Source organism: Xenopus tropicalis, chromosome 1, assembly GCF_000004195.4.
Source record: "Xenopus tropicalis strain Nigerian chromosome 1, UCB_Xtro_10.0, whole genome shotgun sequence".
Taxonomy (NCBI): Eukaryota; Metazoa; Chordata; class Amphibia; order Anura; family Pipidae; genus Xenopus; species Xenopus tropicalis.
Genome location: NC_030677.2, coordinates 165238881 through 165263476, shown reverse-complemented (window position 1 = coordinate 165263476; position 24596 = coordinate 165238881). Strand labels below are relative to the sequence as shown.

The following is a 24596-nucleotide window of genomic DNA, read 5'->3' as shown; positions in this document are numbered from 1 at the left end:
AACTAATGCCAACCAATCATATTGTTGCATTCATTGTTCTGCCTGCAGCTGGCTAAAAAAAAAAGCCAGTACCTGATTGTTTGCTGTGTTACTGCCCATGTGCAAATTTGCCCAGTGATAAATGAGCCCCACTGTCTCCTTTTGTAACCAGAGGCATGCTGGGAACTGTTATAAGGAGTATTCCTTATTCCAGAATCTTACTGGTTCATGTGATTAAGAGACGTGCATTAAATATTTCCATGAGGGAGCTCTGAATATTGATCAGCCTTGCTGTAGTTATTAATAATGTGTACCCCATCCCTTCCTATATGCCACTTAGGGGACACACGCATCACAAAAAGCTTTGTTTAAGTCAATTTAGTGTTATTATTTAACATTACTATTAATTGTGATGGATTACTCAAGTCAATCTAATCATGCCTGATATGGCACTGCAGGGATCTTGGTACAGCCATGCATACCCATTAAAGGGAAAGGGTGTGGGAAGGAATGCCACACTCTGCACACACAAATTGCCTGTTCCATGTTCTACCTTTCACAGAAATCCAACACCATTATATATAGGCAACTTTTAACAGATGCAAAAGTGTGTTTATATCCCTTTAAAGTGGCCATGCACTCAAATGAAGTGAGATGGACATATTAAACTGTCCCAAAATGATTTTATTTCTTGTCTAATGAGAAAATGCTAAGCAATTTTTCAATATACAATTATTGTTTGCAGTTATGACATTCCACTGAGGGATTTTATTGGCACTCAGCTCACCTCCAGCCAAGACAGTGGGCAAGGCACTGTAGGGAAAAATCTATGTACAGAAAATGTGGCTTACTATAGCAGTTACATAAACCAATGTAGAATTAGGAAGTAAATAAAAGTTATTGAAATGTTCTTTAAAATTATCATTATGAAAAAAACATTTTTGGGCAGGCATTCCCTTTTAAGCATCTCCATCAGGTGCTGTCAGCCAATACCTCAAGTAGCAGATGTGGCCCCTTCTCACTTCCTGAGGGACAGTCTAGCTTGTGCCACCATGATTCAGCGAGGAGCGACTGACTCCAATCCTTGTTTTATGTTCACTAAGGCACCAGCTAATTAATTTGAAACTAGGAAGATCAGTCTATACCATCTTGAGATTTCTATTTTAATACAGAAGTTGTATTGAAAGGCTGATCCAGGCACTGCTATGATACATTTGTACTTCAGGAATTAGTTTTATTTTAGAAAAAATTGTTCATAACAAATAATGAATTCACATATGTACAATGTCCACTTCCCTCAACATACTTCACTATATGATTGTATTCTAATAAAATTGTGGGTTCTGTCAGTTTATCTCTTGTTCTTAGAATTGCTGTGAAGTTACTGTAAATACTTCTGTGCTCAGTGCCCACTCTTCATTTCTTGTGGCTCTAGGCTTCAGCAGCAACCATATCTCTGGCCACCTGAAAAGCTGCAATCAGAGAGCTCAACTGAATCTTCTCACTTGTCCCAGATGCCAGTCTGTACCTGAAAGACAGCAGTAGATTAGGGGAAGGCATTATTGGTGCCAAATGATACAAGGCCTGCATGTAGAAAGAAAGACACAGGACAGGCAGGAGTAACAGATATTTAACAGAGTATATATTTAGAGAGCTTCTTCTTTCCATAGGTTTAAATTTATATTACATTTTTGATTTCCTGATGGTTGCTCTTTAGCCGAGCAAACTGACAGCTTTTGAAGAACACTTTGGCTGTTTAAGTGATTGTTACACTTACTGAAAGGAAACAAGACACTTTTACTAATACAGCAACCAAAACCGTTAGGTATTAAACTAACTTGCAAATATAACTGCTACCGACCACATCTGTCTTCTGCTATTCTCTGCAGGCCTAGTTCTGTCTAAATGTACCATTGAAACAATTTACTCATTTACGAATAATGTACACACTTAGCCCCAAGAAGTAACCCATAGCATGTGCTGTTTGCTTTCACTGTTCCACCCGCAATTGCAAATATGCCCAGTGCTGGTAAATAAAATTCTCAAATTCCCACAAAGCCTTGCAAGCTTGGTGGTTACAGGACCTGTAAAGTATGGGAAATCACAAGTGCAAGAGATTGTGGGAATTATAATCTGAGGACTGACTATTCTTCCATGGTTAGAACCAGCAAGAGCAAGCAATCGGAATTTGTTTCCTTTAGTTACTAAAGGAAAGCTGTAATCAGTAAGGGTACCAAATACTAGTGATTTGAATAGCTGACTATATACTAAGGGCCGGTGTTGCTGTTAGTTCATAACTGCACTGGTACTGATATATAGCACCATCACATCATGATCTTCTTAGCACGGGGTGTGCACGTAGTACATCGAAAGCCAAACTTTAAACATAAAGCCGTCTTGTGCATGCGCTGGCCCAGGGCAACAAAAGGATGAAGGTGATCATGATGTAATGCTTGTACAATAGAAACAGAAAATCAGTCTACAAAAGAATTACACTGAAACAGGGCTTTAGTGTGGCAGGAAACATGGCTTCGAATAACAACTTACTCTACATCAGCCATCTTGATTAACAAGTGCATTCGAACCGATGCTGGAAAGTCCACTGCAAGAGATAATAGAGATTGTACTTACAATAACTTATTTGCTTCTGACTTCTACCCAAATGAGTCTTCTGAGCGTGCACACAGTATTTTTTAAAACCCAGCTATTCAGTATATATGTATTCAATACATTAAGCCTACAAAATGAAAACAATGGGCTGCAATGAAAAGATGCTTTGGAAATCTATATAGACTACTGAATAATCACATTGGATTGTAGTCTGTCTGCCAAGAGTTCTCTGAACAGTTTGATTCCCAATATGCATATGATTAACCAAGTATGTGGCATGTAGTGAGACTCCATAACAGAAATGGCTAACATTTCCTATTGTGTGTGCTAAAGGCCCCCTAATAGTAAATCAGCCCCAGAAACACATACTTTTGGAAAGCACACATTCAACAAATTCAAAATAAAAACAAATTCAAAGCTGTCATGTCCCAAACTACTTCACTGCCAAGATTTATGTTTAAAAAAATGGAGTCAAAACGTGCATCTGACAGCACCTTATCCCTCACATTTTTAGTAAAATGTTTGGGCAATCTAAATGATGCATATTTGGAGATGGAGTAAATGATTTGCACATAAATCTCTCTAAAACACACATTTACTATTGGGAGACATGGGGCTTTTCTAAATAAAATGAGAAATTTTGCTGGGTTCTTAAAATAAATTTATATTGGAGGACTCCAAAGGTAAAGGAAAACCATTATTACCGAGAGGCTTTGCTCACTATACACAAGTTGCTTTTTTTTGTGAAGCAATCAGTACAGTAGCACAATGAAGTTGTGGGGTTCCCCCTGCTGGGCAATGACAACTTTATACAAGTTCCCAATTAACTGTATGCAGTTGCTGGGGAAACCATTTTATGGGATGGCAGGAGAATCACCAAAGAAACCAGCCACAAACAGATGGCACTTGACTCCAGCCCAAGTCCCCTCTGCGTATTTCCCCTGTTGCAGACAACAAAACAAGGATATCAGGTATGCTCTTTACACCAGCTGGAGCCAGGAGGGACAGAAAAGACGTCATTCCCTAAGCCTGAGGGACATGAAAAACAAATCACTTCAGCTAAATCACTCCTCATTAAAGAGGAATTCCTGCTTGAGAGAGTACTACACACAAGAAGGTGCAGGCCCGCAAAGGTCTGACGAGGAAAAAACAGAAGTGGTGCAACACTGATATCTCTGAACTTTCCCTAGCTCAAAGCAGTTGTTTATTTCTGAGGCCAATGGTACATGGCAGTTTGGAATATTACTTTTTCCCTAAGAAAATAAGCCAGTGTTTAAGCACCTATTAGTTTTGATGGATCCTATGGACTGTTAATACAGTAACGACAAACAGGCTCAGTAATTCCCACTAAGTATAATGTGGGGTGATCTGACACAAGCCTTGTTTTTTTTTTTTTTCCATAGTTTTCATATAGTGATAAAAATGACCCTAAACAATGTATACTTTGTATAGAGGAGGTTGGAAATATAAGTGAGAAATGGGAACCTCTTGAAAAAGCAATATGTATGTTACCTCGATGCACATAGAGATGAACTTCAGTTAAAATATCATGAAGAGCCAGGCCTTTCAATGTCTTCAGTTCCATAATATCTAAAGTCAAAATCTTGAGGAATGAAGTAAGAATCCACAAATATCATGCCCTCAATATTCCAAGGAAAATTATAATAATACTACCTTACTATATGTGATAGATTTGATACTAAGTTCCCTTTACATCTCGGCCTTCACAGTGTCATGCACTAACTATGTACCTTCCAATAATTTACTATGAAAAAGGCATGCAAAATTACATCTACACCATAAAGATGTGGTGTTACTTTCCAGCACAAAAAGATACAGCCAATGTTCCCTACACGCTCACATCATGCACAAACCCAGCGCAAAGGATACTTTTGTAGGCGGAAGTAAAATCCTTGTTCAGCATCCAGTCAAGAATATTGGCTATGTCAGACCTCAGAGGATGGCCCGTACAGGTATAGACAGTGTCCTCTGTTACTTTCCCATAAGCCATGTTTGTACTCTGTAAGAGAATAAAATTGCAAAAAAAAAAAATCACTTTTCAGCAGGAGCCACTCTCTATCAAACAAGATTTCTACTCGCCCCTCTCTTTAAACTTAACTAAAGCAGTAAAAATCCCTGGAAGTGTTTGTATAGAAAGCATGTAAGTGAATGCAAGACAGGTTGCACTGTGTATTGTAACAGACAGAATGGGACATAGGCCCACCGAAATATACCACCTGTATAACAATGCAAAATTGTTTGCAATGCTCTTCTGATGTTTTCAATTTACATACTTTTTAGATTTTATAGAAGCAGTTTTTATATTGCCAATATCATGAACATATAACATGAGCACCATCTGCTGTTTAATCCAATAGAATGGTAAAAGCTTAATTTATGGATGCAGAAAGTGTGTACTGACGCGTCCCTGCTTACTTCCATCACCCTCTACCACATTGTTTGCTGGGGGACCTTTAGTTGCATCACAGACTTATAATGTTAATAAGCGGTGCAGGACTCACGTACAATGAAGGGCCTTGACGTGGCACAAGAGCTTACATATTTTGGCCAAAGTGTGGTACCAACGACTCATTTTTGTAAAGATTATTTGCTCAGGCAAACTGAGCACTGGCAAGCTTTCTCTTTCTTTTTGTGTACATTATTTAATGGCTTTTTATCGTTTCTAGCAGCTAGTCATCTCCTGAATGTGTGTAAGACCAAGTGCAGGCACAAGTGTTTCTAGCAGCTGGGCAACACTACAGCCTGGGTTAGACCAAGCGCTGGCAATTTTTTTTTCTGTGTTTCGTCAACAAATGCCGATTAGCAGCATAAAAAACGTCAAAAGAAATGTAAAAAAATAATGTAAATTGCAGAAGTGTTTAAAATAGCACACTTTACATTTTTATGGGTAGGTATGTCCTCTTTATGGAAGTAGCTAATTTTAAGAAAAATTAAATCTCCTAAATGCCATTAGACCATGTAGTAATTGGTAACCATGTACAAGTAATGCTGATTAAAGTTTCAAAATGCTCCTTCATACTCATCCAGTTTTACTTTCTTTTGGTTAAATAAGCTATTTTGAGTTAAATATTGAAATTAGTGGTGCCAGTGAATGCCACAGACACAGGTGGGGAGGCTACAGACCACAATTAATTGTGAGTTTCATAATTGGTCCATGTGGAGTACCACAACCCCAGTGATAATGCTGTCTGCAGATGAGTCAGGATCAATGGTCTATATGAATTAAAAGTGCAAACACATTAACTTTCAAATGAAGCATCTCCCAGAAATGGTAGAATCATCAGTTTAAATCAGCAGAAACATGTTTGTGAAACATGTTCATAAGAATTCACCTTTAAGACTCAACAGACAAGATATTTATGGACCATTTGTCAAAATGATTTGGGCACTGAAACGTATGGCCATTTCGGATAAATATATTTATTTTAAAAAAAATGCCTTTTGAGTCACAGCCTTGGAGTCTTCCTGCGGCACCTCATCTCAGATAGATTAGATATAGCACACACACAGAATGTGTGGGCGCCGCCATGATCTTCTGGGAAACCTGTTAAAAAGGGGTCTTTGTAATCTTAATATAATTGTATTAAATCTAACCTGTAAGATATTTAGTGATCTGCGCATGTCTCCATTTGACAATGTCACCAAGGCCTTCATTCCATCAGGACTGATATCTACACTGTTAGCAGAAGAGAAAGTATAAGTAAATCAGAAAGGCTCGTTAAAGGGACACTAATGAAAATTCATTTTTTCATTTAAGTTTGAAAAATTATATTAAATAAACCAAAACTATCAAAAACAGATTGTTTCTAAAAATGTACCACCTTATGATTAGGTCAGTAAAGTTATGTGGCCCCTAGCTGATCTATGTTAGGGCTCTGGCACACGGGGAGATTAGTCGCCCGCGACAAATCTCCCTGTTCGCTGGCGACTAATCTCCCCGAAATGCCATCCCACTGGGTAAAAATGTAAGTCGTCGGTGGGATGGCACACGCGGCGGCGCGATTCCCCTGAAACTTCCGCGATTTCAGTGAAATCGCGCCACCACGTATGCCATCCCACCGGCAACTTACATTTTCCCAGGTGGGATGGCATTTCGGGGAGATTAGTCGCGGGCGACTAATCTCCCCGTGTGCCAGAGTCCTTAAACTGTGCCTTAGTACCTTGCATATGCTATTTTAGGGAATATATTTGATGGCCAAAAAAGATTTCTAAAAACTTTTGAATGACTTCAACAAGTCTATGCTCAAACTTCCAAGCTTACCATTCTTCCTTTACGACATGCTCAAGTCTAGGAACCATCATCTCTGGACTGAGAGGTCCAAAGCGGAATCTGGTGCACCTGGACTGCAGAGCTGGTATGATCTTTGAGAGGTAATTGCAGATAAGGCAGAAGCGAGTGTTCTCTGTAAATTTCTCAATCACTAAGTTGGGAAGAGAAAAAGACATGCTGCCAATACACTGTCTGGAACACATTATTCCCTGCACACATATTTTACTGTAAGCCAAGCCTTTATCTGGCAAGCAAATGATTTATTATCCCTGTGTTTTTATTACTATAAAAACTGTAGATTTTAACATTAATAATTGAGAAGACTATCAGAAATTACAAATATTATTCAGCTAAAAAAATATGGCTGAACATATTATAGTGGCAAATGCCAATGCGGATCACTTTCTATGAAGCATGTAAATATTTGCGTGGCACCAGCATTTGTACCAGATCCAGTATGCAGCAATATAAAAGTAGACAGACTGTATAAATAAAACTATTATGGCATAAAGACATGGCAGATTGTTATGTCTATCTAGAATAGACAGAGAGCCTGGCAGCATGTAGCAATTCCAGGCATATGGTATGGAAACTGGGAGCCATTTTACCTCTTCTCAGAGCATTCTGTGCATCCTGAGTCATTGCGTCTGCTTCATCCAAGATCACAAGCTTAAAGCCTTTTCTGTAAGAGGCAGATGTAGTTAAAACAAAATATTCCAAGTACTCAAGTGCTTGTATTACATTACAGCCCAGGTGTGTTTCTTTCATCATTCTATTCACTATAACATGATGTGCTACTGAAATGGTTTCTGCTCAGCCGTAAACAATGCTTACTGGTCCTTGTTAAAGGAGAAGGAAAGGCAAATAAAGAGTTAATCTCAAGCTGCAGGCATACCTTCAGTTGTCTCAATAGTGCCCTTAAGTCTCCCCATATTTCTTCCGTTCAGAAGCCAAACAGAGAAAAAAAACGCTGAGCTGGGTAGAGAAGATTCCCATAATGCATCGCTTCCCCCAAGACTTAAGGACTTGTTACTGCAGGCGGCGCATGCGCAGAAGCGTCCGGTTGCCATGGCGACGCAGCGTCGCCGAGTTCTCTGACAAGCAGGAGTGGGAAGGGGGGGGCAGGTGCTGCGAGCGGCGATTGTTTGTGGCAGGAGCGAGGGTTTGTGGAGATTGGGGGGGGTTTGTGGCAAGTGTGGGGAGGAGCGGGGGGGGGGGGGGGTTTGTGGAGCTGCAGAAACTTTGTGACAGGAGCGGGGAGCCGGCTTGTGCTTTTCAGCCCATACAGACACGCTGGACAAGATGGCGGCGCCGTTCACTGAAACAAGCATGTAAGTTCTAGTATGTGCATCTCTGTAATTCTTTCATTAGGCAAGCCAGTAATATAGGAATATAGCGTTTTTACACAGCAATAGTAGTACTTTTTAATAGTGTGCTTAACAGATTTTGCCTTTCCTTCTCCTTTAAAGAGTAATGCAGGTAACAGGGTTGCCAGATAATTCATTTACAACTGCAAATCTTTGACATCTAGGAAATACACCTGAAGTACAATTATTTTAATGAGATTCTGTCATAATTTTTATGGTGTACTTTTTGTTCCTAAATTACACTGTTACATAGCAAATAATTCACTCTACCATTTAAAATTTTATTCTTAAACCAACAAATGTATTTTTTTTTACTTGTAATATTGGTGTGTAGGCGCCATCTCAGTGCATTGTGCCTGAGTCTTTCAGAAGGACCCACCACTACACACAAGAACTGCTTTCAGGTAACCTACTGTTTCTCCTACTCCCATGTAACTGGAGGAGTCCCAACCTGGACCTGTTCTGCTGACCGGCTGCTGTGGGGGGAATGGTATCACTCCAACTTGCAGCTCAGCAGTTTATCAGAGCATAAGTCACATGGCTGTGGCACCCTGGGAAATGAACATGGCTAGCCCCATGAGAAATTTCAAAATTAAATTCAAAGTTAAAAAAACCCGTTTGCTCTTTTAAAAAAAACAGGATTCTGCTGGAGAAGCTCTATTAGCTATTTTTGAAAAAACAATAGTTTCCCCATTACAGTATTCCTTTAACATGTGTCACTTCACAGACTAAGGATTAACAATGTACAATGCTGTAGCAATGGTAAACAGTTCCCAGTATCCAATATGACAAGAAAACAACTGAAAGCAGTTGACATTTCTGCAGCACTGTGAGGCAAAAAAATTCTGTTACTGTTATTAGGTTTAGTTGTTATTAGGCTTAGTACTACTACTACTACTACTATATAGTTGTACTATATTGTTATAAAATAACCACAAATGACCACAAAGCATAAAGTGCACAATACTCCCATGTTAAGGGAATTGCTTTGACAGCAGGTTTGATTCTAGCCTCTTTTAAGCCTTTTGCTGCTAAAGGATGAATGAGCTCCTCGTGTATTAAGCATATAATGCACAAAGCCTCCACTCACAGAGAACTGATAAAGAGCTTTCTGCACTCACCAAATATACAACGGTTATTGTCCCTTCTAAACCAACATAATAAGTGATGAGAGACAGTAGGCTGCGCTACCTACCAAACTGTAATCACCTGACAGCAAACACTTTCAACAATGTTGCATATTTTTACTTCCCTGCCTCAAATTTACACCAACTGGTGTGCCAATCTGTAGCTGCCTCCTGTAATTATATCCACCCAGCAAGCAACCATTTATACTTGAAAATCAAAACCCCTCTTAAAAAAAAAATATATTTGCCCCAAAAATTTACTGTGCGGCAGACTGCCAACACTACAATATAGCAAAAAAAAGTAAGTCCATACACTCGCGGTTCCTTGTAAACTCCGTTATCCACTGGTGCAGATCCTCCTGATGCACCTGGCCAGGTGCCTATAGTAATGAGCACAAGAAAAAAGGGGGGAAAAAAAGCACACAAAAGAAATTGCTGGTGTAAAAGAATACCTCCAACCTGTTTATTGCGGAGTGCACATACAGACCATACGTGTGTACTTTTTCCACTGATGAAGAGAGCATATAGCTCTTAAAACGTTTGGTCTGTATGTGCACTCCGCAATAAACAGGTTGGAGGTATTCTTTTACACCAGCAATTTTTGTGTGTTTTTTTCCCCCTTTTTACTTGTTCTCAACACTAAAATATAAACACAGAATTTTGTCTAATGCTTATTTAAGGCATATAACACAAGGAAATACTGTAGCTTGGGAGAGTCGTCTCTTATGCCATATGCGAACCCTACCAAAAACCATAGGAAGCAGCTACTAGTCTTCCTACCTAGCATCAGAAAATCATGGCACAGGAATGCCAGGACCAGTAGACTAACCACTGCTTAGTATTGACACACCAGGCCACAGATATGACAGGGAGATGTCTATTTAAATACAGCTTGCCAAAGAAGACATCAAGTTCAAAACCCCAACCCCTTCCCCTGAAAGGAAAGGCAGAGGTTGTACCCTGGTATTTTGTCACTTACTTAAAAATGGTTCTGGTACTTGCGAAGCTTAGAATTGGTCCTCTGACAATATCTATGCCCCGGTCATCTGAAGCATTCAACTAAATAATGTAGGAAATTACAATTAACTGTTAAGTAGAAACCACTATACAGATAACAGTTTTAACAATGATAACAATAAAAAGAAAAAAAAGATTTTTTTGTTGGTACAGTTTATTGGCTAACATATATTTAAAGAAGCAAGCTTTGGAAAAAAAATTCACATCTTAAGGCATTTTCTGAAACAGTAACTGATGATTTCATACAGTCATATGAAAAAATTAGGGCACCCTATGAAAGCCTGTGTGCTTTTGTAACATTCTTGGAACTATGGATATTTAATTGTAATTTTAACAATACTGTGAGAAAGAATTGTTGAAAAGTAATGTAACTAAACAATTAAAACTGAAGAAAAGATTTTTCAAAATCTTTTGTAAAATGTAATTCTACAATTTCTTGTGGGGAAAAGAAGATTGTAGCAGCTGTAAGTCTGGTAAGGGATTTGAAAAGATCTTAAAGAATTTCACTGTTTAGAAAATAGTCTACAAGTGGAGGACTTTCAAAACAACTGCCAGAAGGCCCAGGCCTGGCAATCCAAGCAAGTTCACCCTAAGAGCAGACCGCAAAGTTGCTAAATGAAGTCTCCCGAAACCCTAAAATGTCTTAATTTCCTACAGCAGGCTCTTGCTACTGTTGATTTGAAAGTGCATGCCTCTACAATCAGAAAGAGACTGTACACCTTGCATGGGAGGTGTGCAAGGAGGAAACCTTTGCTCTCTAAGAGAAACATCAAAGCCAGACGTAAGTTTGCCAAAGAGAACGTAAACAACACCAGAATAATGTTCTTTGGACAGATGAGTCTAAAATGTATTTATTTAGACACCAGACCAGGGGACAGGTTTGGTGAAAACCAAATACAGCATTCTTGGAAAAGAACCTCATACCAACTGTGAAGCATTGAGGTGGAAGGGTCATGGTTTGGGCATGCTTTGCTGCAGCAGGACCTGGCCAGCCCACCATCATAGAATCCATCGTGAATTCTACTGTGTATCAGAGGGTGCTTGAGGAACACGTGAGACTATCTGTAAGAAAATGAAAGCTGAAGTGGAACTGGACCCTACAACACAACAATGACCCATCCAAGAAATGGAAAGTCCTGGAGTGGATGAGTCAAAGCCCAGATCTTAATTCCATTTAGATGCTGTGGGGTGACTTAAAACGGGCTGTACATGCAAGAAACCCCTCAAACATCTCACAGCTGAAAGAATTCTGCATTGAGGAGTGGGGCAAACATTCCTCAGACCGATGTCAGAGACTGGTAGATGGCTACAAAAAGGGTTTCACTGCAGTTATTTCAGCCAAAGAGGGTAACACTAGCTATTAGGGGGTATGGTGTCCTAACTTTTTCCTCAGCTAGAATACACATTTTTGTTGATTTCTTTTGTTTATTCAAAAGATCTTAAATCAAGGTTAACATTTGTTGTTTACCTGCAATTAAATTGATAAATAAAAACAACATTAGACATAGATATCTAACCATTTCTTAAATAAAGAAATTATTTCATGGGTGTCCTAATTTTTTCACATGAATATATATTCCTATATATATTATATATATATATATATATATATATATATATATATATATATACACCACTAGGTCTGCACTCCCATACGAAGTTTACTTTCACAGTTCATAAACGGGTGCTGCGCATAGTTGACGTTTGTATCCATTCCCAATTATGCGCATTCCTGTCTCCTTTAATCAAATTTATTAATAATTAATTACATGGTTTAAACACATCAACGTTTTGGTCCTGGTCTGGGACCTTATTCAAGATGTCAAATCCCCAAAACCAATGCACACAATTAAGCTATATAAAGTAAACATAACCCCTCCCACCAATTACGTATCCAAACCCCACAACCCCCGACCTGCATACCACATTCAGAAATCATGAGGAAAAGGGAAGTTACCTACACAGTTAATAATACATACAATGTTGCTAAAAAACAATTAAAGGAGCAGTACTCATTGAGGCCCCTTGGTGACAGGGTGTCAAGCTTTTTAATCCAAAATGTTTCGCGTTGGAGTAATCTAGACCTCTCTCTCTCTCTATAATATATATATATATATATACAGTGGAGGAAATAATTATTTGACCCCTCACTGATTTTGTAAGTTTGTCCAATGACAAAGAAATGAAAAGTCTCAGAACAGTATCATTTCAATGGTAGGTTTATTTTAACAGTGGCAGATAGCACATCAAAAGGAAAATCGAAAAAATAACTTTAAATAAAAGATAGCAACTGATTTGCATTTCATTGAGTGAAATAAGTTTTTGAACCCCTACCAACCATTAAGAGTTCTGGCTCCCACAGAGTGGTTAGACACTTCTACTCAATTAGTCAACCTCATTAAGGACACCTGTCTTAACTAGTCACCTGTATAAAAGACACCTGTCCACAGAATCAATCAATCAAGCAGACTCCAAACTCTCCAACATGGGAAAGACCAAAGAGCTGTCCAAGGATGTCAGAGACAAAATTGTAGACCTGCACAAGGCTGGAATGGGCTACAAAACCATTAGCAAGAAGCTGGGAGAGAAGGTGACAACTGTTGGTGCGATTGTTCGAAAATGGAAGGAGCACAAAATGACCATCAATCGACCTCGATCTGGGGCTCCACGCAAGATCTCACCTCGTGGGGTGTCAATGATTCTGAGAAAGGTGAAAAAGCATCCTAGAACTACACGGGAGGAGTTAGTTAATGACCTCAAATTAGCAGGGACCACAGTCACCAAGAAAACCATTGGAAACACATTACACCGCAATGGATTAAAATCCTGCAGGGCTCGCAAGGTCCCCCTGCTCAAGAAGGCACATGTGCAGGCCCGTCTGAAGTTTGTCAATGAACACCTGAATGATTCTGTGAGTGACTGGGAGAAGGTGCTGTGGTCTGATGAGACCAAAATAGAGCTCTTTGGCATTAACTCAACTCGCTGTGTTTGGAGGAAGAAAAATGCTGCCTATGCCCCCCAAACACCGTCCCCACCGTCAAGCATGGGGGTGGAAACATTTTGCTTTGGGGGTGTTTTTCTGCTAAGGGCACAGGACAACTTATTCGCATTAACGGGAAAATGGACGGAGCCATGTATCGTGAAATCCTGAACGACAACCTCCTTCCCTCTGCCAGGAAACTGAAAATGGGTCGTGGATGGGTGTTCCAGCACGACAATGACCCAAAACATACAGCAAAGGCAACAAAGGAGTGGCTCAAGAAGAAGCACATTAAGGTCATGGAGTGGCCTAGTCAGTCTCCGGACCTTAATCCAATAGAAAACCTATGGAGGGAGCTCAAGCTCAGAGTTGCACAGAGACAGCCTCGAAACCTTAGGGATTTAGAGATGATCTGCAAAGAGGAGTGGACCAACATTCCTCCTAAAATGTGCGCAAACTTGTTCATCAATTACAAGAAACGTTTGACCTCTGTGCTTGCAAACAAGGGTTTTTCCACTAAGTATTAAGTCTTTTTTTGTTAGAGGGTTCAAAAACTTATTTCACTCAATGAAATGCAAATCAGTTGCTATCTTTTATTTAAAGTTATTTTTTCGATTTTCCTTTTGATGTGCTATCTTCCACTGTTAAAATAAACCTACCATTGAAATGATACTGTTCTGAGACTTTTCATTTCTTTGTCATTGGACAAACTTACAAAATCAGTGAGGGGTCAAATAATTATTTCCTCCACTGTATATTATATACATATATATACATAAATATACGGTGAGGGTTGTAGGTACCACTAGGGGTAGGCCATTATCTTTTTGTCCCTCCTTGTATTTTACAAGGTTCCCCCCTTGGGATTGTGCATGCTTTTATTAATTATTCAATAGTCTTAGGTCTGTACCCCTGATTGATAAAGATTTGCCATAGATTGGTCAAGTTCTGGTTCCTTTCCATGTCTTCAGAGCAGATATGTTTGTATCTTATGGCCTGGCAATAAACTATAGAGTTTTTAGTGTTTTTGGTGTGGAAGCCATCCCTTCTAAGGTAGGAGGGTTGGTCAGTTGGTTTGCTGTATATGGAAGTTAAGATGTAGTGGTTCCTAATGTGAATTGTAGTGGAAAGGAAGTTGATTTAACACTAAAAATAGCAGAGTTTTAGTTTTATTGTTACATAGTAACATAGTAAGTTAGGTTGAAAAAAAGACATACGTTCATCCATCAAGTTCAACCTTAAAGGGGACCTGTCACCAAGACATAAAAAGCTGAATAATAAAAGTCCTTTTCAAGTTAAACATGAAACCCAAATTCCATTTTTTTAATGACACACCCATACCCATTATAAAGGCATTTAAAAATCCCAGCTGTCAATCATATATTGCCTGCCCCGCCTCTGTGCCTTGCACATTTGCTATACGTTCTGGTTCATTATAGATAACTAGATCCAATATAGCTTGGTTTCTGGTTGGCTCCCCAACAACCTGTGACATAAAGTTGTCATGCAACAAGTTTATAAAAACTTGTTCCCATTTACTGTCCTGGCAGTACTAATAATCCAGTCAATATCAGGGTAATTAGAAACCACCATTATTATCACTTGCCCCAAACTAGCAGCCTTTTCTATTTGCAACAGGAGCCAAGCCTCCTTCCCTTCATTTACATTAGGGGGTCTATATCATACCCTACCATTAATTTGTTGAGTGGAATGTACTGAATTCCAAGTGTAATATTACCATTACCATTATATGGTGATAAGGATATTATCTATATCAAGAGGATATACCAAAATGTAGTCCTCTTCCAGTCTAGCCTTAAAAAGATTTGCATATTGAGGAGCAAACTGTGATCCCATTGCTATCCCCATCTGCTGGGTGTAAATATTATTGTTAAAAGAGAAATAGTTATGGGTCAGGATAAACTGCATTATTTTATTCACTGTTTCCACATCAAGTTTGTGTTTTTGCGTGTAATAATCACATACTGCAATACCATCTTTGGGTGGGATATTCATATATAGGGATTCCACAGCCATGAAGGCAAGAATTGTTCCGTCCAACTGTAGCCAATTTGTTAAGGCAATCCATTGTATCCTGGTGTTATTTTACAAGAGGTTTCAGGATGTTTTCTACCCAGCCAGATACATTTCCAGAAATTATTGGTCTGCCAGAGTTTCTCTCTTTTTAAATCTTTGGAATCATATAAAAGCAGGCTGTTTTAAGATCTCTGGGTATAAGTGCCTCCAAGCTTTCCTGGATATTAGCTGGCAATTTTTTGGTTAATATTTTGAGTTGTTTTGTGTAGTTCTCTGTGGGATCCTACCTGCAGTGTATTGGATAGCTGTCTGTGTTCGTTATGTATGTAATCAATGGTGTTTATAATGACTATGACTTCACCCTTGTCAGCTGGCTTTATTATAATGTCCTTGTTCTTCTTTAGCGATAGCATCAAAAGTAAAAATATTGTTTTCTGTTTGTGTTGCTTGTTCAGGATTGTTGTTTTGACTTTTTGTCTTTTTGACTGGTTTAAAGCCTATATTTTTCTTGTTACATCATTTCCTATCTGACAATCATAACACTACAGGCAGGGGCACCCTGAGGCGGCCTATGGGGATAACGCCCTCCCCCTCTTGGGTTTTTTTGCTTTGGAGGGGGATGAGGGTTTGCCACATCACTAGTGCCAAGAGTGCGACAGCACTCTTAGCACTAGAGGAGCCAAAATTTTGATTTAAAAATCAGCTCTTTAGGCTACCATGAGCGTTTGGTACCTACTAAATGGTTTTTAGTAGACTTAAGGTATGGATATCCAAAATAATGGAAACATGGAAAGGTCCTGTGCATTCTGGATAACAGGTCCCATTACCTGTACTTCACCATTGCTGTGCCTTTTCTGCTGCCATTTTCATCAATGTGAAGATGGAAGATCCTGATTATTGATGCTTGGTGTTTAGATCACAATATAACAGCGATCCTCAAATTATTTCAAGAGCACTTTTTGGTAATGTTTGCTATTACAGAGGATAAACTGAACAGAGTAAACCCATTGAATAAAATACCTCTAAAACCATAGAATTGAATTCTCGATCTTTGTAAAGCTGCTTTGCACAGGCAAGAATTGTAGATGTCTTCCCAGTCCCAGGGGGTCCATAGAATAGAAGGTGAGGGAGTTTGTCTTCACTGATGAACCTCTGAACTTGAAGAGGAAAGCATTTATGCATTTATAAAATCAGCATTTACTCAATAAAAATATAAATATTTCATAAACAGTTATATCTTTATAGTTAAACCTTTAAAAACTAAAGTTACCAGTGCCAGTCAATAAGTAATTGGTCAAATGCAAGTTAGAAAATGAAAGCAAACTATAAATATTGATGTAGGTTTATCACCTATATTAGTAAATAAGTACCTAAGACTACTTATCAGACTGATTCAATTCTAAAACAATTCAGACAATTTTATTTATTTTATTTATTGTGCCCAATACTTATTACAGTAGTTGCTTCTACCTAGTTAACCAATACCCAGTCCTTGCAAAGCTTGGAGAGCAACACAAGCATCATAAAAGTTGATGGAGGTGCCAAATAAGGGCTAAGATTGGCTATTAGGCAGCCTCTATGCACATCAGCTTACAGGAGGCTTTATTTGGTAGTAAATCTTGTTTTTATTCAACCAAAACTTTCCCCCAAGTCAGGAATTCAAAAATAACTACCTGGTTTGGGGGCACTGAGAGCAACATCTTGCTCATGAGCCACTGGTTGGGCACCACTCTACAGGGACTGAAACCAATGCTGAAAGCATGTATCTTTCTGACTTTAGCTTCCCATCCCTTGTCATGCCAGCGAGTACAGACCTGAAGTGCAGAAGAATCTGCTCATGGCTACATACTCTAAAAGACAGGGATGATAACTACAGCAAGTAAATTAGTAATGTTACACTGATTTTATACAAAAACGTATTTTGTATGTATATGCAGAATTCCATATAAAAAGTGGCGATGAGTGACACCCCAACACTCCAAAGAGAAAAGATTAAAAAAAGCGATAGGATTAGTGTAATCAAACCCTATAAATTATATATTATACATATATATAGCGGCTTTAGGCTGAAGGAAGCCATGTCAAGACCTTGATGGAATCAGTGAAAGGTATGTTTATAATGTCATACAGACATGTTCCTATTAAAGTCTGATTAAAATATTGTTTTAAAATATGAAATTGACAGCAATCTTGGAATTAGTACTGTGGTTTCAGTCAACCCAACCCCCAACTTACTTGTGCTTAATATGTCTTGATGAGAAATCAGGTCATCAAGAGTCTGTGGTCGGTATTTCTCAACCCTGTTAAAGTTAGAGATAAGGAAATGGTGTATAAACGGTGCAGATTACATACCCTTTCTTCCTTCTGCTCACCTAATTTCCTTTGTAAAATTGTTGGGGGGGGGGGGGCGGTTAGTTCTGTACTAAGGTCTACAATTACAAAAAAAACATGAGTTTTGCAAAAGGACTTTATATAACTTAGTAACTGGACACAAACCTCAATTTATATTAACTGACAAATGTACTAAAAATACTTCAAGTTCAGGGAGCAGACTAGATAAGAAACACTTAAAGGAACAGTAACACCAAAAAATGAAAGTGCATAAAACTAACTAAAATATAATGTGCTGCTGCCCTGCACTGGTAAAAGTTGTGTGTTTACTTCAGAAAGTCTACTATAATTTATATAAATAAGCTGCTGTGTAGCCATGGGGGCAGCCATTCAAAGGAGAAAAGGCACAGGCACATAGCAGATAACAGATAAAACACTATTGTATTCTACAGAACTTATCTGTTATCTGCTATGTAACCTGTGCCTTTTGTCCATTTTTCCAGCTTGAATGGCTGCCCCCGTGGCTACACAGCAGCTTATTATATAAATTATAGTAGTGTTACTGTAGCAAACACACCAGTTTTACCAGTGCAGGGCAACAGTGCATTATATTTTTATTACTTTAAAGCTATTTTATTTTTTGGTGTTACTGTTCCTTTAAAGACAGCAGGTTTCCCTATTATGTTTACTCAGGGGCTTTTGCTACAAAACGGCATTATTTTCTTTATACATTTTGGTTATTTTTTCATAAAGAAAATGCTGAGCTGTTCATTTATAAGACCTTTGAAAGAAAAGATGTCATCAACACACAACCCCCAGTTCAAGTCCCGGCACACTCCCCACACAGTCTATGCCAGAATAACATATTTTAGCTGCATTACAAGAGAGCAGCATTTGCCAAATACAGAACCCGAAACTTTTGACTGAAGTGTCATCTTCCAGCTCACAGTGTTACACTAAACTGGGTGGAATATTTTGCATCTCTTCCCAAATCCTCCTACACCATGGCTGTTTTGTATTCAATTTAGATGCTTATATAAATTAACATTAGTATGCAATGTGGAAGGATGCTTGTATGCAATCAGCTAAGTAGTTAGCACTCCTGCCTTGCAGCACTGGGGTCCTGAGTTTGATTCTAACCTGGACACTATCTGCAATGAGTCTGGATGATATCCCCTCATCTGTGTGGTTTCCTACCCTTCTAATGAAATTGACCATTGTGTGAATATGACTGGATTTATACTGCAAGCTCTAGTGGGGCAGGGACTAATGTGAAAGGTAAACACACAATATGAATGACAGTGTAGAAGAACGGCACTCACAGTCAATTTCACAGCAAGGACATCAAAAAGCTTGTAGAAACATGAGGTTCTTTATTAGTCCGTTGTTTCAGTTCCTTCAGGAACTGAAACGTCGGACTAATAAAGAACCTCACGTTTCTACAAGCTTTTTGATGTCCTTGCTGTGAAATTGCCTGTGAGTGCCGTTCTTCTCCACTTCTCTACACATTGCTATACTGTCCTGGCACCCAGGTAGCGTCTCTGACTTTTGGTGTGCAGCTTATGAACTGTTTGTAATTATATATATATATATATATATATATATATATATATATATATATATATATATATATATATATTATAAGCATTCTATGAGGGTCCTGTTTAACAGGGTGGAGGAGTCGTCACTTGTAATCTCATACGGCTTTACTTTTTTTTTTAATATAGGCATGGACAATGGAATAGTCATCTTTATATTATTGCCTATATTATTGCCTAGCACTAGACTAATATGATAATCTGGACTTTAGAGGAAGTGACAAATACATGAGAAGGTAGAAGACCTGCTTAGTTTCATGGCCACTAATGACCCACTCAAATGTGAATAATAATTTAACCAGATTTTACGTGGCTGGCAGTAATCCAACAGAAGAACAAGACAGTCTCCAGAAGGCAAGCTAATGCGCTCCACCCCACACACACAAAATAACAGAGGGTTACTTGTTTAAAACCATTAGTGTTTGTGAACTGTCTCAGACTCCACAGCAGGCTTTCCTCTTTCACAATGTGAGGACAAATGCCCTAAGATGTTTGCACAATGATCCACTAAAACTTCAAATAAACCAACTGGTTATAACTTCAGCAGTGGTTTCCCTTTTTCCTTATTAATGTATGTATGGTTGTGTGAGTTTGTCCAAGAGAAACATTGGGACTGGTAGTGGCCTGGCATGTAACCATTTTTAATGTTTTTTAGTGTAAGAGTGTGTGTGGATCACTCAAGTGTGTGTTACACTCGCACACATATAAGCATGGCTCAAATACTGGATTAAGCTGTCCATCACCTCTTTGCCCTGTGCTCTTTTGAGTTTATTCAAAATTATTATTATGACTTTTTAATCTCTAAAATAGTGTATTTGGGGGGATCTAACATGTTTTAAAGCATATCATCATACCACAGTATATCCTTAAAAGAAAGGTTACATCAACAGTAGTGCCAAATGTTAGGCATCCCCATTGATTATATTAATTTACCCGATACCTGGGCTGGTGCTTTTGTTTGCTGAAAACTACACTGGCTTGGGGTACTTCTGAACCAGCTATCTTTCTGCTTCTTCTTGGTAGGACCGCAGACGCAATACAGTGAAAAGTTGAAAATTAAGCAGGGAGCCAGCTTTTTCACTCTAGTGCATATGTGGGGTGGCCTGAAGGCCATTAAAGAAGAAAAAAAGACACTGACTTTGTGGTGCTCGACCAGAAGTACCCTGTGTGGTACAGTTTTCAGGTAACCGATTATAAGCACTGGGGATGCCTAACATTTGACACCCCCCCCCAGTGATTTCACCTTTCCTTCTTTAACATTAAAATCTTTAATAAAGACTCTGGTTTTATTAATGTGCAAATGCATGTACTGCTTGTCTCACTTTTTCTGGCATTACTTATGCTGGACCTTTATAAAAACATATATTCTAAAGGATATATAAGAGTTTAGCATGGAAAAGAACTTGGCCACTTAACTAATTTCCAGTGATCTATTCCATCATATAAATTGTACTTCTTTGGCTATACTTCTTTGTTTTACAGTCCCATAACTGTTTATATTACTTAAATTAATACTCTTCCTTTAGAGGAGATTTTCACTACGCACTAATAACAGTGTTAAAAGATGCAGGCGGATCAAGGTCCCAATCAAGAAGAGCTTACAATCTAAGTAGGAAAGTTCATAAAGGACTATAATAATTGGAGCAAGCGACAAGACTAAATGCAATACAGCTCTAGCGCATCTCCAAGAGAAAGGATTAAAGTTTAATTTTGAAGAAGCTGAGACACAGGTCCTATAATTATAGAGGAGCAGAAAAGTATTAATGTGAGTGTTGTGTGGGGTAGTAACTAAGAATTAATACTATTAAAAAAATCTCTGCAACAGGTTGTAGATTTATATATAACAGATAACATGTGTCAGGTATGGGGGGGCACTGCTACAGAATGCAGAGGGGCAAGGCCCAAACTCCATATGCCCTAACATGCAGGATTTGTCATTGCCACACTCGCCAACTGCTTCATACCTAAGTGTGTTAGATACCCTGCAGAAATACTCTGTTGCCTAGCAATATTACGGGTATAGTATTCCCAACCTTATCTCAGAATATCTTACATTTCTGCCTCCAGTCCCTTAGTTTTTTTCTTAATGCTCCTACTCTGGTTCATCCTTATTCTAAGGTACAAAACAGTAATTGGCCTCATTCACCTCCCAAAAATAAAGTCTGCTGCCTGTAATTATTCTGCACTCCTTCTCTCTCCTCCCCCCCCCCCCCGTTAATAATAAATTTGCCAGTGCAGAAAGCCCCACGCAGCAGAACACTTGTCCCAAGAGCTTACACATTATTCATACCATGGCAAATTCCTGCTCTGCCCGGGCTGTCCCTTATTCTCGGACACCATGACGAGCGGATAGGAAGCCGCAACGAAACCTACGTGTAGAAACTAATTTGCAGCCACAGATTCCCGAGGCATTTAGGCACCATAAGGTCCTGGCGCGCAGCTTCCTAGGGAGGAGCAGAAAACTCGCGCCCTAACCTGTAGTGGTTGGAAGAAGGCGGACACGTCACAGTGAGGGGACCAATCGCGGGAGGGCGACATAGCGTTACGCTTGGTGATTGGTTTCCAGCGCCAGGCGGCGCATCCACTGGGGATGAGTGACCTCACCGCATCACGTGACAGACCGGAGGCCGGAAGTGGGGCTGTTTGTGCAGAAAAAGGAAGAGGGGAGCGGAAGAATTAAATGTTGAGTTGCGGATATGAAACCAGTGTTAGGGTGTAGGATGGAGCCTCAGTTGTCTTCAAAGAGTGAAGGATTTGGGGACTCATTGGGTTAATTACTGTAAATAAAGTCATCTAATTTATGTTTGCCTGAAAAATTTGTCATTTACAGTTTTGGATTTAAAGCAGGATGAAAGCCTAAATCTATTAGGGGTAGAACTGTATTTACCATATAGGCGGTCGACTGGCCGTGGATAGTAGCGTTGCAATCTCCCCAGAGATATTGGATCTGCATCTTCCATGGCTGTTACCACTGTTGTTGTAAAGCAACTCAATCCTACATCCAGTAAAGTAATAGTGTTTTAACAACTGATTGTGATCCTGCAGGCTATAGACTTAGGTTTATATGAACCCACTATTTTTATGGATAAATTATTTCAGTACTTTAGCCAAGTGCATATATAGGAAACAAGAGTCTCTATTTACATCCTGCCAAGGACGAGCACCAGTGGGACTGACCTTAGAACCCAGGTCTGGACTGAGCTTCCAAATAGGCCCTGGCATCTCAAGTACACAGACCCCAATAAAGACCCCGCCAGCCCAATACATAGTGACTGTCTATGGCAGCCCATATACATGTCATTTATTGTCTTCAAAGTACCAAACCCCTTTTAAAGTCACCAGTGAATCAAACTCCCAGCACCATGTACACCATGCTATGGAACAGAGAAATACTTTGATTTTTGTACTAATTTTGTATTAAACCACACTCACTTCTCAAGCCTTTCCTTATAAGTTAGATTGTCCATTCATCTATCATAACTTGATACAATAGATTCACTCAATATGTTATTGCCTCAACGATTAAACTAAAATTATCATAATAATGCAAATGCGATGTAAAAACTTATTATATATGCAAGATTGCATAAATTACACTTTTTGTTTAATAAATGTTTTACTTGCTTATAAAAATGTTAATGAGGCTTTTTGCACCTATTGTTCTGGGATTAAACAGAAATTGACAAAAGGCTACTAATCCCCATTAATATGCTACATAATATACCCCCATACAAGAGGTGTATGGGGGTAAAACAACAAAAACAGTAGATCTTAGAATCTACTAGTAAAAAATGTCATTAAAATGTTGTTTAAAAGACAAATTCACAAATGTGTCTGTAAACTGTTTTTCTTTTACCAGAAACTGAAAAGTGCTGGTTAAGTTGGAATTAGACAGATTTCTGTAAATATGGAGAAAGTGTTTTACACAAGTATTGCCACCACTTTTACTCCACTTTTGTGAATTCCCCCCTTTAATAAGAGCTAAAGACAAATTCATAAAAAATTGTCAGTAAAATGTCTGTTTAAAAGCTAACTTCACAAAATTGGAGATAGAGGTTTATGAATAAGATGAAAAATCCGACAAATCTATCTCCACTTTTATTTTGTCTCACCACTTTTGTGAATTCCCCCTATGTGTCTTCTTAAGTAAATGACTTATCCCATATGCAGAACACTTCTGTTCAGGTCAGAATAATTTTACAATTTTAAGATTCAAATTGAAGGGGGAGAGTCATATTATACCTTAAAGGAGAATGCAAGTCAAAATGTAAAAAACATACTGCCCAATAGTCCTCCTATTGTTTAGTAAAACCGCCACACTTTTGGCTCACCTAATCAAATATTTACTCAGTCACACTTACTTCACATTTTCTAGAACAGGCAGCCATCTCTAAAAAGGTATTCTCCCTTCCTTTCCCTCCTTGCTTCACACTGCACATGTGTTTCATTCCCTCCCCCCCCCTCCCCTCTGCCAGATCAGCTTCTGATTGGCTGGTGGGCATGTGTAGCTCAGAACAGCAGACAGGATCAAGTTACACACATGCTCAGAGAATAGGAAGGCTGCCGCTGGCACCTACAGGAAGGGGAGAGAGATTTCAGTGACGTCACTGTAGTCTTCACACTGCTGTAGGCTGCCAGCGCCATATCTCAGAGAAGCAAGCAGGGATCTGGGAATTTAGATATGCAGTAAGTACTTAAAAAGAATGCCTTTAGACTTACTTTTATTTTATATTAACCTTTCATTGTCCTTTAAAATAACTTAAAATAAAATCCAATTTCTAATACTGTTGACAACTATTGGTTTGCAGATTGTATACAATTCATGGAAAGTTACTTTTATGTGGTATCCAAAGCATTAGGTCTAGTTTCAGGCAAAGGTTGGGGCAGGCAGCATTTGTTACCTTGAATTTATTTCATAGTTTTGCATGATATAACTTGGTATTTCAATCTAAATATTGTGCCTTTACCAGATGTTACTCTTTCTTTTGCATGGCCATGTCATGTTCTTTTATAACCCATCAAGTGTTTAAATAAGTAGTGCTCCTCTGTAAAAGGGCAATTAGATGTGATTCCTCAGGATTATAGCACATGTGGCATTTTTACTGCCACAGTTCTCTGAGGGAGAACAGCACCAGTCAAATGTCCTTGATTACCTGTCACCACTTCTATGGCAAAAATGAACATTCCACCATATCAGTGCCTAACTACTAGTGTCTGTCAAAAAAAGAGTTCTTCCTGTAGTTATTAAAGGGATCCGAC

The 24596-nt window shown here is 38.8% G+C and overlaps 1 protein-coding gene across 2 annotated transcripts; it reads right to left on the bottom strand.

The window, feature by feature from the left end:
• Window positions 1-642: 642 nt before the first annotated feature.
• On the bottom strand, window positions 643-21926 carry rfc5 (replication factor C subunit 5). Of its 2 annotated transcripts, none has more exons than XM_012960757.3 (11): window positions 21813-21926; window positions 17644-17708; window positions 16429-16565; window positions 10354-10433; window positions 7489-7562; window positions 6872-7031; window positions 6205-6286; window positions 4480-4609; window positions 4102-4179; window positions 2527-2581; window positions 643-1507 (listed from the first exon to the last, which is right to left on the bottom strand). In XM_012960757.3, exons 3-11 carry the CDS (start codon window positions 16438-16440, stop codon window positions 1411-1413), a joined length of 768 nt encoding a protein of 255 aa, XP_012816211.1. In that variant the 5' UTR covers window positions 16441-16565; window positions 17644-17708; window positions 21813-21926; the 3' UTR covers window positions 643-1410. The 2 variants fall into 2 exon arrangements, with proteins under 2 accessions (XP_012816211.1, NP_001011112.1); NM_001011112.2 differs by lacking the exon at window positions 21813-21926 and adding an exon at window positions 21628-21783 and having other exon boundaries at window positions 646-1507.
• Between the last annotated feature and the right edge of the window lie 2670 nt (window positions 21927-24596).